We start from the raw sequence: 13,561 nt of genomic DNA, 5'->3' as shown, positions 1-13,561 counted from the left end.
TTCTGTAATAAATATACCCTTCTACATGCCGTGAGGATTTTAATTTGTTTTTTTATCCTAAATAATAATTAAAATATATTTTTTTAATCAATTCACTGTTTACATTTATATTTCCATAGAGTATTAAATACATTTGAATAAAGATGCGGGAAATACAAATGGATTTTTATCTATTAATGGAATGAGTATGAATAGATACAGAACAATGACTCCATTAGAGATGATGCAGAAAATGGACAGAGAATAGTCACAGAATGCAACAACATAATAACCAAACTTACATCAAAAGAGAAATCCAATTATATAATTTGGCGACAAGAAGCTTTATAATAATAACCACTATTCAAAATATCTTACGAAAAAGCTAAAGATGCTTTACTTTTTTTTTTTTTACCTTTATTTAACTTTTCAAGTCAATTAAGAACAAATTATTATTTACAATGACGGCTTACCAAGAGGCAAATGGAGGACAAAACCTACATCAAGACAAGAGAGACACCACAACACTGCATAAAGAGAGACCTAAAACAACACAACATGGCAGCAACACAACATAACAACCCAACATGGTAGCAACACAACATGACAACACAACTTGACAGCAAAACAACATGACAACACAACATGGCAGCAACACATGCTATGAACTAAAACAGAGGAAATATAAATCTGTGTGCCGAAGCTACTTCTGCCTCAGCACCACAGAAGGCCATCAAAAAGCAACTTGTTCCCACTCCACCTTTTCAAAACACTATTAATCTGCTGTTTTCCAATAGTTGGCTTTGACCAGGGAGCCAATAGAAACACATGAGAGCTGTGAGACCCTGACCAATCCTAAGCAGCATTCTAATGTGGCCTATCTTTATCAAGGTGCCACTCCACTTCAAGATACTGCTTATTTATTACCCCCGAGGAGAGAGCAGGGAGGAGATATTTGTCTTGAGGAGCAATTGTGAACACTCTTTCTCAGGTGCCACAACACCTGATGCTAATTTTGGAATTACCACGTTCAGTACAATGGTACAAATCAGGTGAAGGAAGAGAGTGAAGAGGTTTTATGCTGGTACCTGCCCTCTGCTGTCATAGCCAGCTAGAGAGACACCTCTGCAGATACCAGTGACCTGGAGTAATCTGGTCCTCAGTTAGGGGACATTGGCATTTGCATCATAGGTCATCATTTGAACATCAAAAGACTGGATTAAGAAATAAGAACACAATCAACAAACCTGTATTCATCCAGCTTGGTGAGAGAGGTGAACTTGAACCTTTGTGGGCCACACTGGGTCTTTTCATGACTGGACCTTGTTAGGTGAGTTGGTGAAATCTGGAGGCGGGACCACTTCCCATGGATCCCAACATACCGGGGTCTTTCCTGTTTAACAACAGCCTGAACCAATTTTCCTCGGACTTAAAGACACCTGTGTGTCAGTTCTCAGTGCCCAACTCCTTCTGCAAGCTCAACCCAGGCCTGAACAGCCAGCTGCAGGCAGCGGGCACAGCCCAAGGCATTAGCAACATTCTCAGCTGTTCCGTGATGGGCGCTACAGGCACCACCACCCTGCTCTCTGGATACCCCACCATGGGGGGCTTTGGCACTGTGGACCCAGGGGTCTACTACAACTGTGCAGACTATAACCCCTCCCTGGGCAGCTTCACCAAGCCTGGCACTGAGTGCCCCATGAAGGGTCGCAGTGGCAGTTGCTGGGCAGAGAGCGGGTGCGAGTGGAGAGGGAGGCAGCAGTCCACAGACAGTGAGTTTAACTCCACACTGTAGTCAGCTTAACATCACACCACTCACTAATCAACTGCCTGAGGCATGACATTGGCTCTTATCACTCATCCATGATATTAAGAGAACTGTATTATTAGCTAGATTATTATCATGTTTTTCTACAAGCTCAAACTAATTAATAAATGTAATTGTGTAAATTTCTCTGTAATTGCTGTTTAATTAAAAAACATCTTAGTTAAAACATTTTAATAACTTAATTTATCTCATTCAAGTTTTTAATTCAAGGTTCTGTTAGTTAAAGGTGTAAATATATTGTTGATAGAGTGTGCTGTTGTCTTTGAAATACTCAATATTAGATATTGTAATCTATAATGTTATTTTATGTATCATTGTTTAAAAATTGATTCATTCACTTGACATACATACAAATATTTGGAACCTGATTACATACTATATCCAAGTATAATGCTGTGCAAGTCACATAAAACCTTTCAAGATTGCTTTTAAAATATTATATATATATGGGAAGAAATTAGGTATTGAGAAATGTATTCTACTATTATATCTGATATTCTTTAAAACAACCATCCTAAAACTACTGGACAATTGGTTGTATCTATGTCCTAATTTTATTTATTTGTTTATTCATTTTGATTCCTCAAATATAAGAATTTTTGACTAACATTTTACAGGTAGGAGATTCATATCTATGGAATTGACCAGGTTATCATTATTTACCTCACTATTAATATGAAGTCCACAAATGACTTAAATTTAAAAAAAATACTAAACTGTAATATATACTTTATTTCCAGACAGTGGGCATCTAGGAGATATGTCAGGCAGGAAGAAGCACACCAGACCTACATTCAGTGGACATCAGATATTTGCCCTGGAGAAAACCTTTGAGCAGACCAAGTACTTGGCCGGGCCAGAGAGAGCTAGACTGGCCTACTCCCTGGGCATGACAGAGTCACAAGTCAAGGTAAAACAGATCTACATGCATGCACTAACAATTAAACACTTCATCTGAATTGAAGTTGTAAAAAGTATTACAATAATGTAATGTAAGCAGGTTAAAACAAGAAATCCCACTAAGTAAATAAATTATTTCATCAGGTGTGGTTCCAGAACCGACGCACCAAGTGGAGGAAGAAGAGTGCCTCAGAGCCTAGCTCCACCCAGGCCACACGGGGTGAGCAGGGAGGGGAGGCCTCGGAGAACGAGGTGGAGGATGAGGAGTACAACAAGCCTCTGGACCCCGACTCAGATGACGAGAAGATACGACTGCTGCTGCGTAAACACCGCCGGGCTTTTTCTGTACTCCACCTTGGACCACACCACGTCTGACACACTAACACAAGCGCACACACAAATCAGATGTGCATGTTGTAGCAAGGGGTATTGTTTTGTAGTATAGACCCACAATTTAATATTTAAGCATGTTAAAAAAGACACATTTACAATACAGTAAGTTTAAGGAGAAAAAAGGGTAATGGTTCACTTGAACTGTTGCCTTGACGTACAGCACTGTATAATGTAAACAGAGAGATGTTACATATGTAATGATTGGTGAAACAGTTAAATTGAGAATTGAACATAATGAGTTTCAATGTGGAAACTGGTTTACTGTTATGTGGGAAACCCATCATGATAATCTGTTATGATGGTTGTATCAAACGTGAAAGGAAATTGTTTCTAATGTATAAAGACACATTATAGCAGACAAACTGTATAGAGGATTTGTAAAGCATTGATAATGCAGTTTACAGTACTTGTTTTATTTGTACAGAACAAACACAAACACTATTTTGTTTTATCAAATTAATTTGCTTGTTGTACTCCTATGATTCAATGTGCATTTGAATTTGTTCACAGTCAACTGCTGTACAGTAACTATGAACACAGAATACTTATATAATTAACCTTTATTAATTTAACTTGAGGGCAATGCTGTTTTCATACTGGCGTTGAGGGCACACATATCTCAATATAAGTCTTAACATTCCATTTCGACTAATGTGTTGGCAAACTTTCATGACATTTGAGGGTTTCTGCGCATCCAAAATAAGTCCCATAAGGATAGTGTAAATAAATGATGAAATTTGGAATTGTAAAATAAATTGTGAATTATTTATTGAAAACAATGGTAAAATGATTGTGTCATGCCTCGGTTTTTCTGTAATTGTTTTCAGATAAACGACAACAATCCCAAAACAGACGAATAATAGCACACTGGATCTGCCATTAAAACAGGCACTGAAGTCTATATCAGAAATAGATATTACAAGTGACAATTAAGACAGATCGGCGGTTGGGAGGCACAATCATTGAGTAGAAGAGAGGGGTCAAAGGCCAATCCCACTGTGATCTATATAGTTACCAGGGTGCTGTTGTCAAGTGTCAGTTGTGTGGAGGTGAGGACAGAGTCAGACGCAGGACACAGAACTGAGTAAAATAACGTACTTTACTCTAAAAAATAATTATCCAAAAAAATCCATGCAGGTATAACAACCCTAACCCTAACACAAACGACTAACACAAAAACCATGAAACAATCACAAACAAAACATAATGAGAACCAGACGGTTAAATAGGGAAATAATAATAATGTAATGGGAACCAGGTGTGAACAATCAAGACATAACAAATGGAAAAAGAAACGTGGATCGGTGGCTAGAAAGCCGGTGACGAGGACCGTCGAACGCCGCCCGAACAAGGAGAGGCACCAACTTCGGCGGAAGACTTGACAGCTGTGGCTGAACTGGCTGGAGTGTTCTGTGTAGAAGACCAAGAAATCAGACTCATCGGCAGCTCAGTGCTGTTTGTCATTAGGACAGATGCTAAAGGAGTGCGTGAGTGTGTTCCCAACACCAAGGAAAATCTGCATTGTGCTTGCTTACTGTTGAAGCAATGATGCTATTGTTGATAATGAAACATCAAGCGTTAGGTCGCTCTACAATCAAGCAATGTGTGCATCACCAGATAAAGAGGATATGTTAACGGCCACACTTTACAGACTACACACTTTTAGAAATATTCCCAGAATAATACATACTGCATCAGATAACTTTCTACCACAAAGTTATATACTGTAAACAGAAGAGACAAGGACGCTAGGAGAAAAGCTGAAGAGCAACATTGATGTCAGATGTCGAGGTTGGGAAATGAAACCTCGGCTATACATTACAAGTCAAAACTGGTATAGTATGTTACATTTAAGGTGCATCCAGTTCTGACTGTAAACATTGGAGTGAAGCAATTTCTTAAGAACTTAATCTGAAATCACATGGCAATGTTTGTGTCGTGCAGGACATGCCATTACTGGTGTGACAGAAAGATAACGACAAATAGCGATCATAGTTACCTACCCAAAGAAAAACACTTGCATGACCCTGCGAGAGGTGCAAGTAGAATGCCAACTGAGAAGAATCAAGCTAGCAGCAATAACGTTGACATTGGTTTTACAAGGTATCCACTGGGCACAGAAGTCAATTCAACGTCAATTCCACGTTGGTTTAACAGAATTTCATTGAAATGACGTAGAAACAAAGTTGATTCAACCAGTGTGAGTCCAGTGGGTAGAATTTCATTAAATTGGAAGCATTACAAGAATGTAGTGGGGGTTTTTTGTGTTCGACCAGAAAATTTGACAAACGACATTAGTCCACTCCATCTAACAATACTACTGGCCTCATGTTGAACTCTAAACCAAGAGCAATCCCTGGAGGGCATTACAATATGTTGACAATACCATGAATCAACTACTATAAGTATATTATTGAGTGGGCCTTGCACTTTCCACGCACACCCATACATTATTGATTGTAAACTAATTTAAGGACATTTGACAGGGTCCAGAATACAAGGATAATCTATCTATACATTTGAAATAATGAATCGTTGTCATATCAGTCTATAATTACTTCACAGCAGATTGAGTGGCAGTCAAAGTCCATACTACAGAGGAAGATTGATTACAAATGATGCATTTTCTACATCAAAATAAGAGTACAACATTGGAAAAACTTCATTAATAGGCATTGATCATTTAAGTGCATTCTGAATATCATTGATACAACTGTTAATCAATAAGAAATCCATGATTATATTTTAAAAGTCTTTGAATTAGTCCTAATATAGCAACATTATGCAAACTATCCATCCATTTCATACAAAACAGAACATGGACAATGAACAAAGGTCTGAAGAGGTTGCTACAGCACAAATAAACATAAAACATAGAAAAAGAGATATACTCAATAAAATAACTGCAAACAAATAATACGTAGGTGTCAAGCTTCAAATTGTTCAACCTTTGCGTGTGTGAACGTGTGCATGTGCGACTGTGGTTTCAAACATCCATTCCAGACACATCCACATTCAAATTAAAGAGTGGGATAGTAAACAAGTTATTGTTTGGTAAACAGTCAAACTGATCACAGTAACTGAAACAGTCCAGAAGATGCTGCTTGTAAAACAATGGACGCATTATTAAAAGCAGAATTACATTGCGTCAGCTCCCCTGAACAAGACAAATCTCTATTAGCACACTCTTCAATTCTCTAAAAACAAATGAAAACATATTTATGAAACTCTTAGGAGCAACTTTAAAGGACCCAGTCATCGTTTGTGGAATAAAGCACTTCATGGTAACAAGAACATAGCTACCTACTGTACCACCGGCAATATACATCAGAAATGAAAATAGACTACATAATCGTGATGGCCTTATAAGAGAGCAGCAAAATCAACTCCTATCAGTGACTGATCTGGCAAGCTTGGTGTCTTTTTGTGCTGATATTATCTGAATGTGGAACAGTATTTAGCCACCTATGTCTGCTCTGACGTCCGATAGAGTAGAGTAACCTTACAGTTGAACCATATGTTTGTACATTACATAGGCCCACCCCATAACATGTCAACGTACAAGCCACCAGAGAGTATACCCAGCAGAGTGTGGTAGCAGGCAGGCAGAGCTGTGATCATCAGTATTCAGCAGCATGTAGATGTTATACTTTAGAGTCTGAGGGAATCCAAGGCAGAGGTCTGATGGGAAAGGAAGGTGCATTTCCACATTTCATACTGACATTATGGGCTGAGTTATAACAACACCATTGAGATTGTCGGTTAGGAAAAATGACCTCAGCGTGGCATTAGGGGGCAAATTGACTGTTTTCTTAGAGTTCACTGTTTCAAGGATGAGCTGGGATAGTATGTACGTACTTGTCACGAGTGCTGTCTTCAAATCCCTGTCATAAAGGAGCCAGGTGCAGCGTGTCGGTAATTCCACATCTTTATTGAAGGAAACCGAAACCAAAACAATAAACAGGTACGCAGCAAGAAACGTAAAGCACTGTGCCACCCACCTACACACACACACACACACACACACACACACACACACACACACACACACACACACACACACACACACACACACACACACACACACACACACACACACACACACACACACACACACACACACACACACACACACACACACACACACAAATAACAATAACCCACAAACACAGGTGGGGAAAAGGCTGCCTAAGTATGATTCCTAATCAGAGACAACAATAGACAGCTGCCTCTGATTAGGAACCATACTTGGCCCAAAACCAAGAAAAACAAAAACATAGAATGCAACACATAGAATGCCAACCACATGTCACACCCTAACCTAACCAAACAGTGAAAAACGACTCTCTCATGTCAGGGCGTGACAGTACTGGTGAAATGTATCCTTTTAACAAAAGACTGCACAACATAAGAATGCACAGAGAAGGGGGACTCAGTAAGATGGCGCCGACAGAGATGGCAAAAAGAAAACTAGCCACATCATGGACGTCACACTTCTAGACGAACTAAACACATTCTTTGCCCGCTTTGAGGATAATACAGTGCCACCATCGCGGTTCACTAACAAGGACTCCTTCTCAGTGGCTAACGTGAGTAAAACATTTAAACGTGTTAACCCTCACAAGGCTGCTGGCCCAGACGGCATCCCTAGCCGTGTCCTCCGAGCATGAACAGACCAGCTGGCTGGTGTGTTAACGGACACATTCAATCGCTCCCTATCCCAGTCTGTTGTCCCCACATGCTTCAAGATGGCTACCATTGTTCCTGTACCCAAGAAGGCAAAGATAACTGAACTAAATGAGTACCGCCCCGTAGCACTCACTTCTGTCATCATTTAGTGCTTTGAGAGGCTAGTCAAGGATCATATCACCTCCACCTTACCGGCCACCCTAGACCCACTTCAATTTGCATACCGCCCCAACAGGTCCACAGATGACGCTATCGCCATCACACTCCACACGGCCCTATCCCATCTGGACAAAAATAATACCTACAGTTGAAGTCGGAAGTTTACATACACTTAGGTTGGAATCATTAAAACTCGTTTTTCAACCACTCCACAAATTTCTTGTTAACAAACTATAGTTTTGGCAAGTTGTTTAGGACATCTACTTTGTGCATGTCACAAGAAATCTTTCCAACAATTGTTTACTGACAGATTATTTCACTTATAGTTCACTGTATCACAATTCCAATGGGTCAGAAGTTTACAAACACTAAGTTGACTGTGCCTTTAAACAGCTTGGAAAATTCCAGAAAATGATGTCATGGCTTTAGAAGCTTCTGATAGGCTAATTGACATCATTTGAGTCAATTGGAGGTGTACCTGTGGATGTATTTCAAGGCCTATTCAAACTCAGTGCCACTTTGCTTGACATCATGGGAAAATCAAAAGAAATCAGCCAAGACCTTAGTCTGGTTCATCCTTGGGAGCAATTTCCAAACGCCTGAAGGTACCACGTTCATCTGTACAAACAATAGTACGCAAGAAAAACACCATGGGACCACACAGCCGTCATACCGCTCAGGAAGAAGACGCGTTCTGTCTCCTACAGATGAACGTACTTTGGTGCGAAAAGTGCAAATCAATTCCAGAACAACAGCAAAAGACCTTGTGAAGATGCTGGAGGAAACAGGTACAAAAGTATCTATATCCACAGTAAAAGGAGTCCTATATCGACATAACCTGAAAGGCCGCTCAACAAGGAAGAAGCCACTGCTCCAAAACTGCCATAAAAAAAGCCAGACTACGGTTTGCAACTGCACATGGGGACAAACATCATACTTTTTGGAGAAATGTCCTCTGATCTGATGAAACAAAAATACAACTGTTTGGCCATAATGACCATCATTATGTTTGGACGAAAAAGGGGCTTGCAAGCCAAAGAACACCATCACAACCGTGAAGCACGGGGGTGGCGGCATCATGTTGTGGGGGTGATTTGCTGCAGAAGGGACTGGTGCACTTCACAAAATAGATGACATCATGAGAAAGAAAAATGATGTGGATATATTGAAACAACATCTCAAGACATCAGTCAGGAAGTTAAAGCTTAGTCGCAAATGAGTCTTCGAAATGGACAATGACCCCAAGCATACTTCCAAAGTTGTGGCAAAATGGCTTAAAGACAACAAAGTCAAGGTATTGGAGTGGCCATCACAAAGCCCTGACCTCAATCCTATAGACCATTTGTGGACAGAACTGAAAAAGCGTGTGCGAGCAAGGAAGCCTACAAACCTAACTCAGTTACACCAGCTCTGTCAGGAGGAATGGGCCAAAATTCACCCAACTTATTGTGGGAAGCTTGTGGAAGGCTACCCAAAATGTTTGACCCAAGCTAAACAATTTAAAGGCAATGCTACCAAATACCAATTGAGTATATGTAAACTTCTGACCCACTGGGAATGTGATGAAAGAAATAAAAGCTGAAATAAATAATTCTCTCTACTATTATTCTGACATTTCACATTCTTAAAATAAAGTGGTGATCCTAACGGACCTAAGACAGGGAATTTTTACTAGGATTAAATGTCAGGAATTGTGAAAAACTGAGTTTAAATGTATTTGGCTAAGGTGTATGTAAACTCTCGACTTGAACTGTATGTAAGAATGCTGTTCATTGACTACAACTCAGCATTCAACACCATGGTATCCTCCAAGCTCATCATCAAGCTGGAGGCCCTGGGTCTCAACCCCACCCTGTGTAATTGAGTCCTGGACTTTCTGATGGGCCAGGCCCAGGTGGTGAAGGTAGGAAACAACATCTCCACTTCGCTGACCCTCAACACTGGGGCACAACAAGGTTGCGTGCTCAGCCCTCTCCTGTACTCCCTGTTCACCGACGACTGCGTTGCCATGCACGCCTCCAACTCAATCATCAAGTTTGCAGACGACACAACAGTAGTGGGCTTCATTACCAACAACGACAAGACAGCCTACATGGAGAAGGTGAGGGCTCTCGGAGTGTGGTGTCAGGAAAACAACCTCTCACTCAACGTCAACAAAACAAAGGAGATGATCGTGGACTTAAAGCATCACCAGGGGCAAACTACCTGCCCTCCATGATACCATGATACCTACAGCAGCCAAAGTCACAGGAAGGCCAAAAAGATCATCAAGGACAGCAACCACCTGCCTGCTTGTTCACTGCCTGTTCACATCGCTATCATCCAGAAGGCGAGATCAGTTGAGGTGCATCAAAGCGGGGACCGAGAGACTGAAAAATAGCTTCTATCTCAAGGCCATCAGCCTGGTAAACAGCAATCACTAACTCAGAGAGGCTGCTGCCTACATTGGCACCCAAACACTGGCCACTTTAATGGATCACTAGTCACTTTAAACAATACATATCTTACATTAATCATGTCACATGTATATACTGTATTTTCTACAATCTATTGCACCTTGCCTATGTCGCTTGGCCATCACTCATCCATATACGTACTTATATGTACATATTCTCATTCACCTCTTTAGATTTGTGTGTATTAGGTAGTTGTTGGGGAATTGTTAGGTTACTTGTTAGATATTACTGCACTCTTGGAACTAGAAGCACAAGCATTTCGCTACACTTGCATTAACATCTGCCAACCATGTGTATGTGACCAATAAAATTTGATTTGATAAAAGTGTATTCTACTACTGCTCTATTCTGACAAACATGCTGACAGTGCATTGAAATACTGTGGCAGCTTTAGTTTATTGTGTTTGATTTTAGCATGCTTATATTGACAGTAAACAGTTCAAACTACTAAAATACAAATGAAAAGTATGCATGCATATTCCATTCAGGAATGACAGAAGGAATGAAAGTCAATACTTAATCGTAAACCCTTGACACTTGAAAACCGTTTCACTAGCAAGTCAGGGTATTTACTTGGCGGGGGGGGGTTAGGATGGTTCTAAGGGCCTGTGACTGACATGGACCCTAAAAAATGAATTGAACATTAGGTAAAAAAATGTGAATATTAAATTATTAACCAATCATCATAAATAAAACTAATGGGTTCTTTCTTCTTTTCTTGTTTTTGGCACAAACATTCAGAGAGCCTCTGTATGCCAGGCCCAACAGATGCAGCTTCAGGGTCAGCAGCCCTGGCTCCCCGTCCCCATACCCCTGAACCAGCCCCACTCCCGACTGAAGAAGGAGCAGACCTGCTAATATGCACGCATTTTGTGTACCAACTACGCAATTCTCTGTCCATGTACGCAGGTACGAGATTCGAGTTAAAAGTACGCAGAAATTAATAGGGCCTGATTATTAGTAGTATTTTTCTTACTCTATAGTTTCTTTCTCTAAAGTGCCAGCAGTTCACTCGCATTTGCTAGTGAAAGAAATTAAATGCAAATACGAAAAATAACTGGTCGCATTTGTGCGAGTGTGATATACATTTCATTCTGCGTACCATTAGTTGTATTTTCCACGTTACTTTACGAGGATCACGCAAACTGATATACTGTAATTGTAATTATGATCCACGTCACAAAAAAAAACATTACAAAAGTATAATCGAAAATAAATATAAACATATTGGCATTAAATGGAGTCGGGAGTTTAGAAGACTGCGCGATGAAGAATGAATGAGTGTCCTGTATTAGCTACAGAGGCAATGCTTCCAAAATGCCTTTGCACTAGATTCGAGATTTTATCAATTTCTAAAATCTGAAATAATGTATGCGCTGCAAAGAAATGCAATAGGCACCTTTACATAGGCTGAAACACCGGACTCTTCTAGCGAACAGCGTTCAGATTCCCTTTGCCGTAGCCTACTTAAGCTTTGTGTAGCCAGTTTGCGGTCTGTGTCGATGCGATCATTTGTTTGTGTTTTTATGTTTTCGAAAATGATTTTGCTTTTAGTGTTGATTGTAAACCGTGTCTAAAAAGCCAATACTTGTGAGTTGGCCGTAGTGATTGGCCCTGTTTGGGAGGTGACAAGCGTTATAGATAATTATCTCCATTCTACACTGTACATGTAATGGAATTGATTTGGTACAATTCTATAATTGCGATCAGACTCACAAACAGCGCTCGGTCGAGCGTGCGGGGAAAGAAGAAGGAAGAGATGCAGGCTCTTAGAGTTGGACGGGAGTCTCTCCTGATTGCTATGCAAATGTCTGTTGCACCTCTGGCAAGGAACAAAGCCGCCAGAGGAAAAGGAAGATATTCCATGATGAGACCTCTGAAGAGGAGACAGCTCAGGATAGTGCAGCTATGCTGTTTCAGAGCACAGTGTTTTTTACTGCTATGGACAACATCATAAGTGACTTGGCCACTAGGTTCCACACCACTGCTGTTCTGAAAGTTGGGCAGATTAGTGAGGATAAAGTCCCTTCTGTGTGCCAACCACTGATCATGAAGTACTCCAGAGATCTTACACCTGAGTTTCAAAATGAAGAAAGACACCTGGACCCTGTATATGCTGCCACTTTCCCCCCTAACTTGCAACTGCAAAGCATTTTTGGAGAAGTGTTCATTGCTTTACTTATATTTTGCACACTGCCTATGACTGTTGCTGGTGGCGAGAAAGCTTTCAGTAAGCTAAAACTGATTTTTTTTTAAAAACTGTTTGAGGTCCTCTGTTTTGTTTTTTTAAAAACAATTATTTAACTAGGCATGTCAGTTAAGAACAAATTCTCATTTACAATGACGGCCAAGGAACAGGGGCAGAGCGACAGGTTTTTACCTTGTCAGCTCAGGGATAGGCTCTGCAGTCTTGCCATGCTGTCCATTGAAAGTCAGTTAGCTAGAAAGCTGGACCTCAAAAACTTGATCAGTGACTTTGTTAACAAGAAGGCTCAGCGCTGGGCTCTTGGTGAGTAAGGCTGAGCAAGGGCCATTGATAACTGTTAAATGGCATGGCTATGGATGTTGGATCACTACACATGATGCCCACAGGCTGAGAACAAGACTGAGAACAGGCTGAGAACAAGATATCTCAAAGTAATGGCTCTATTACCATAACATTTGTTGTGCACAATCAAGACCCCAAGTGGAAGAAACCTATTGCTTATTTTCTAGTTGGTATGTATACTTAGTTCAACAATCTGCTGCTGATTTTATTATTTTGTTTGTTATATCATTCTATAGATGATAATGTTAATTTATTTTAATTTAAGAGGTTAATGTATATTTAAGTAATATTTATTTTAAGTTATTCATTAATGTTAAGAGAATTTTTCATTCAAGAATTGTACCATTAAAATTAAATTTGGACTGCCCTTATAGAGGGCAGAATGTTGCATGCATGTCTGCAGTGTTATATTTTCACAGCTCACTGTCAGTAAATATCGTACAGTAAATATTGGACTACAAGAGAGTTGCAAGCCTGCAAAGGTAGAGTTATTTAAAGCTTTGAATGGGTCGATTGGGTTCTGGAGGTGTGTGGTTAAAGCAATTGCGCAGGGGTGGTGTGGCCTGTGGTGGAGGGGCCCAATTATTTTTGGGGCCCAAAATCCCTGGC

General features: G+C 40.2%; 1 protein-coding gene across 1 annotated transcript; it reads left to right on the top strand.

Moving 5' to 3' along the window:
• The first annotated feature begins 911 nt into the window (after positions 1-911).
• LOC106585346 (homeobox protein Nkx-6.3-like) lies at positions 912-3,749 on the top strand. Its single transcript, XM_014171436.2, has 3 exons — positions 912-1,751; positions 2,548-2,717; positions 2,852-3,749. Exons 1-3 carry the CDS (start codon positions 1,346-1,348, stop codon positions 3,080-3,082), a joined length of 807 nt encoding a protein of 268 aa, XP_014026911.1. The 5' UTR covers positions 912-1,345; the 3' UTR covers positions 3,083-3,749.
• Positions 3,750-13,561: the final 9,812 nt, after the last annotated feature.

Source organism: Salmo salar, chromosome ssa24 (genome assembly GCF_905237065.1).
Source record: "Salmo salar chromosome ssa24, Ssal_v3.1, whole genome shotgun sequence".
NCBI lineage: Eukaryota > Metazoa > Chordata > Actinopteri > Salmoniformes > Salmonidae > Salmo > Salmo salar.
Note: the sequence above shows the minus strand (reverse complement) of the source record. Positions and strands in the feature narration are given on the sequence as shown.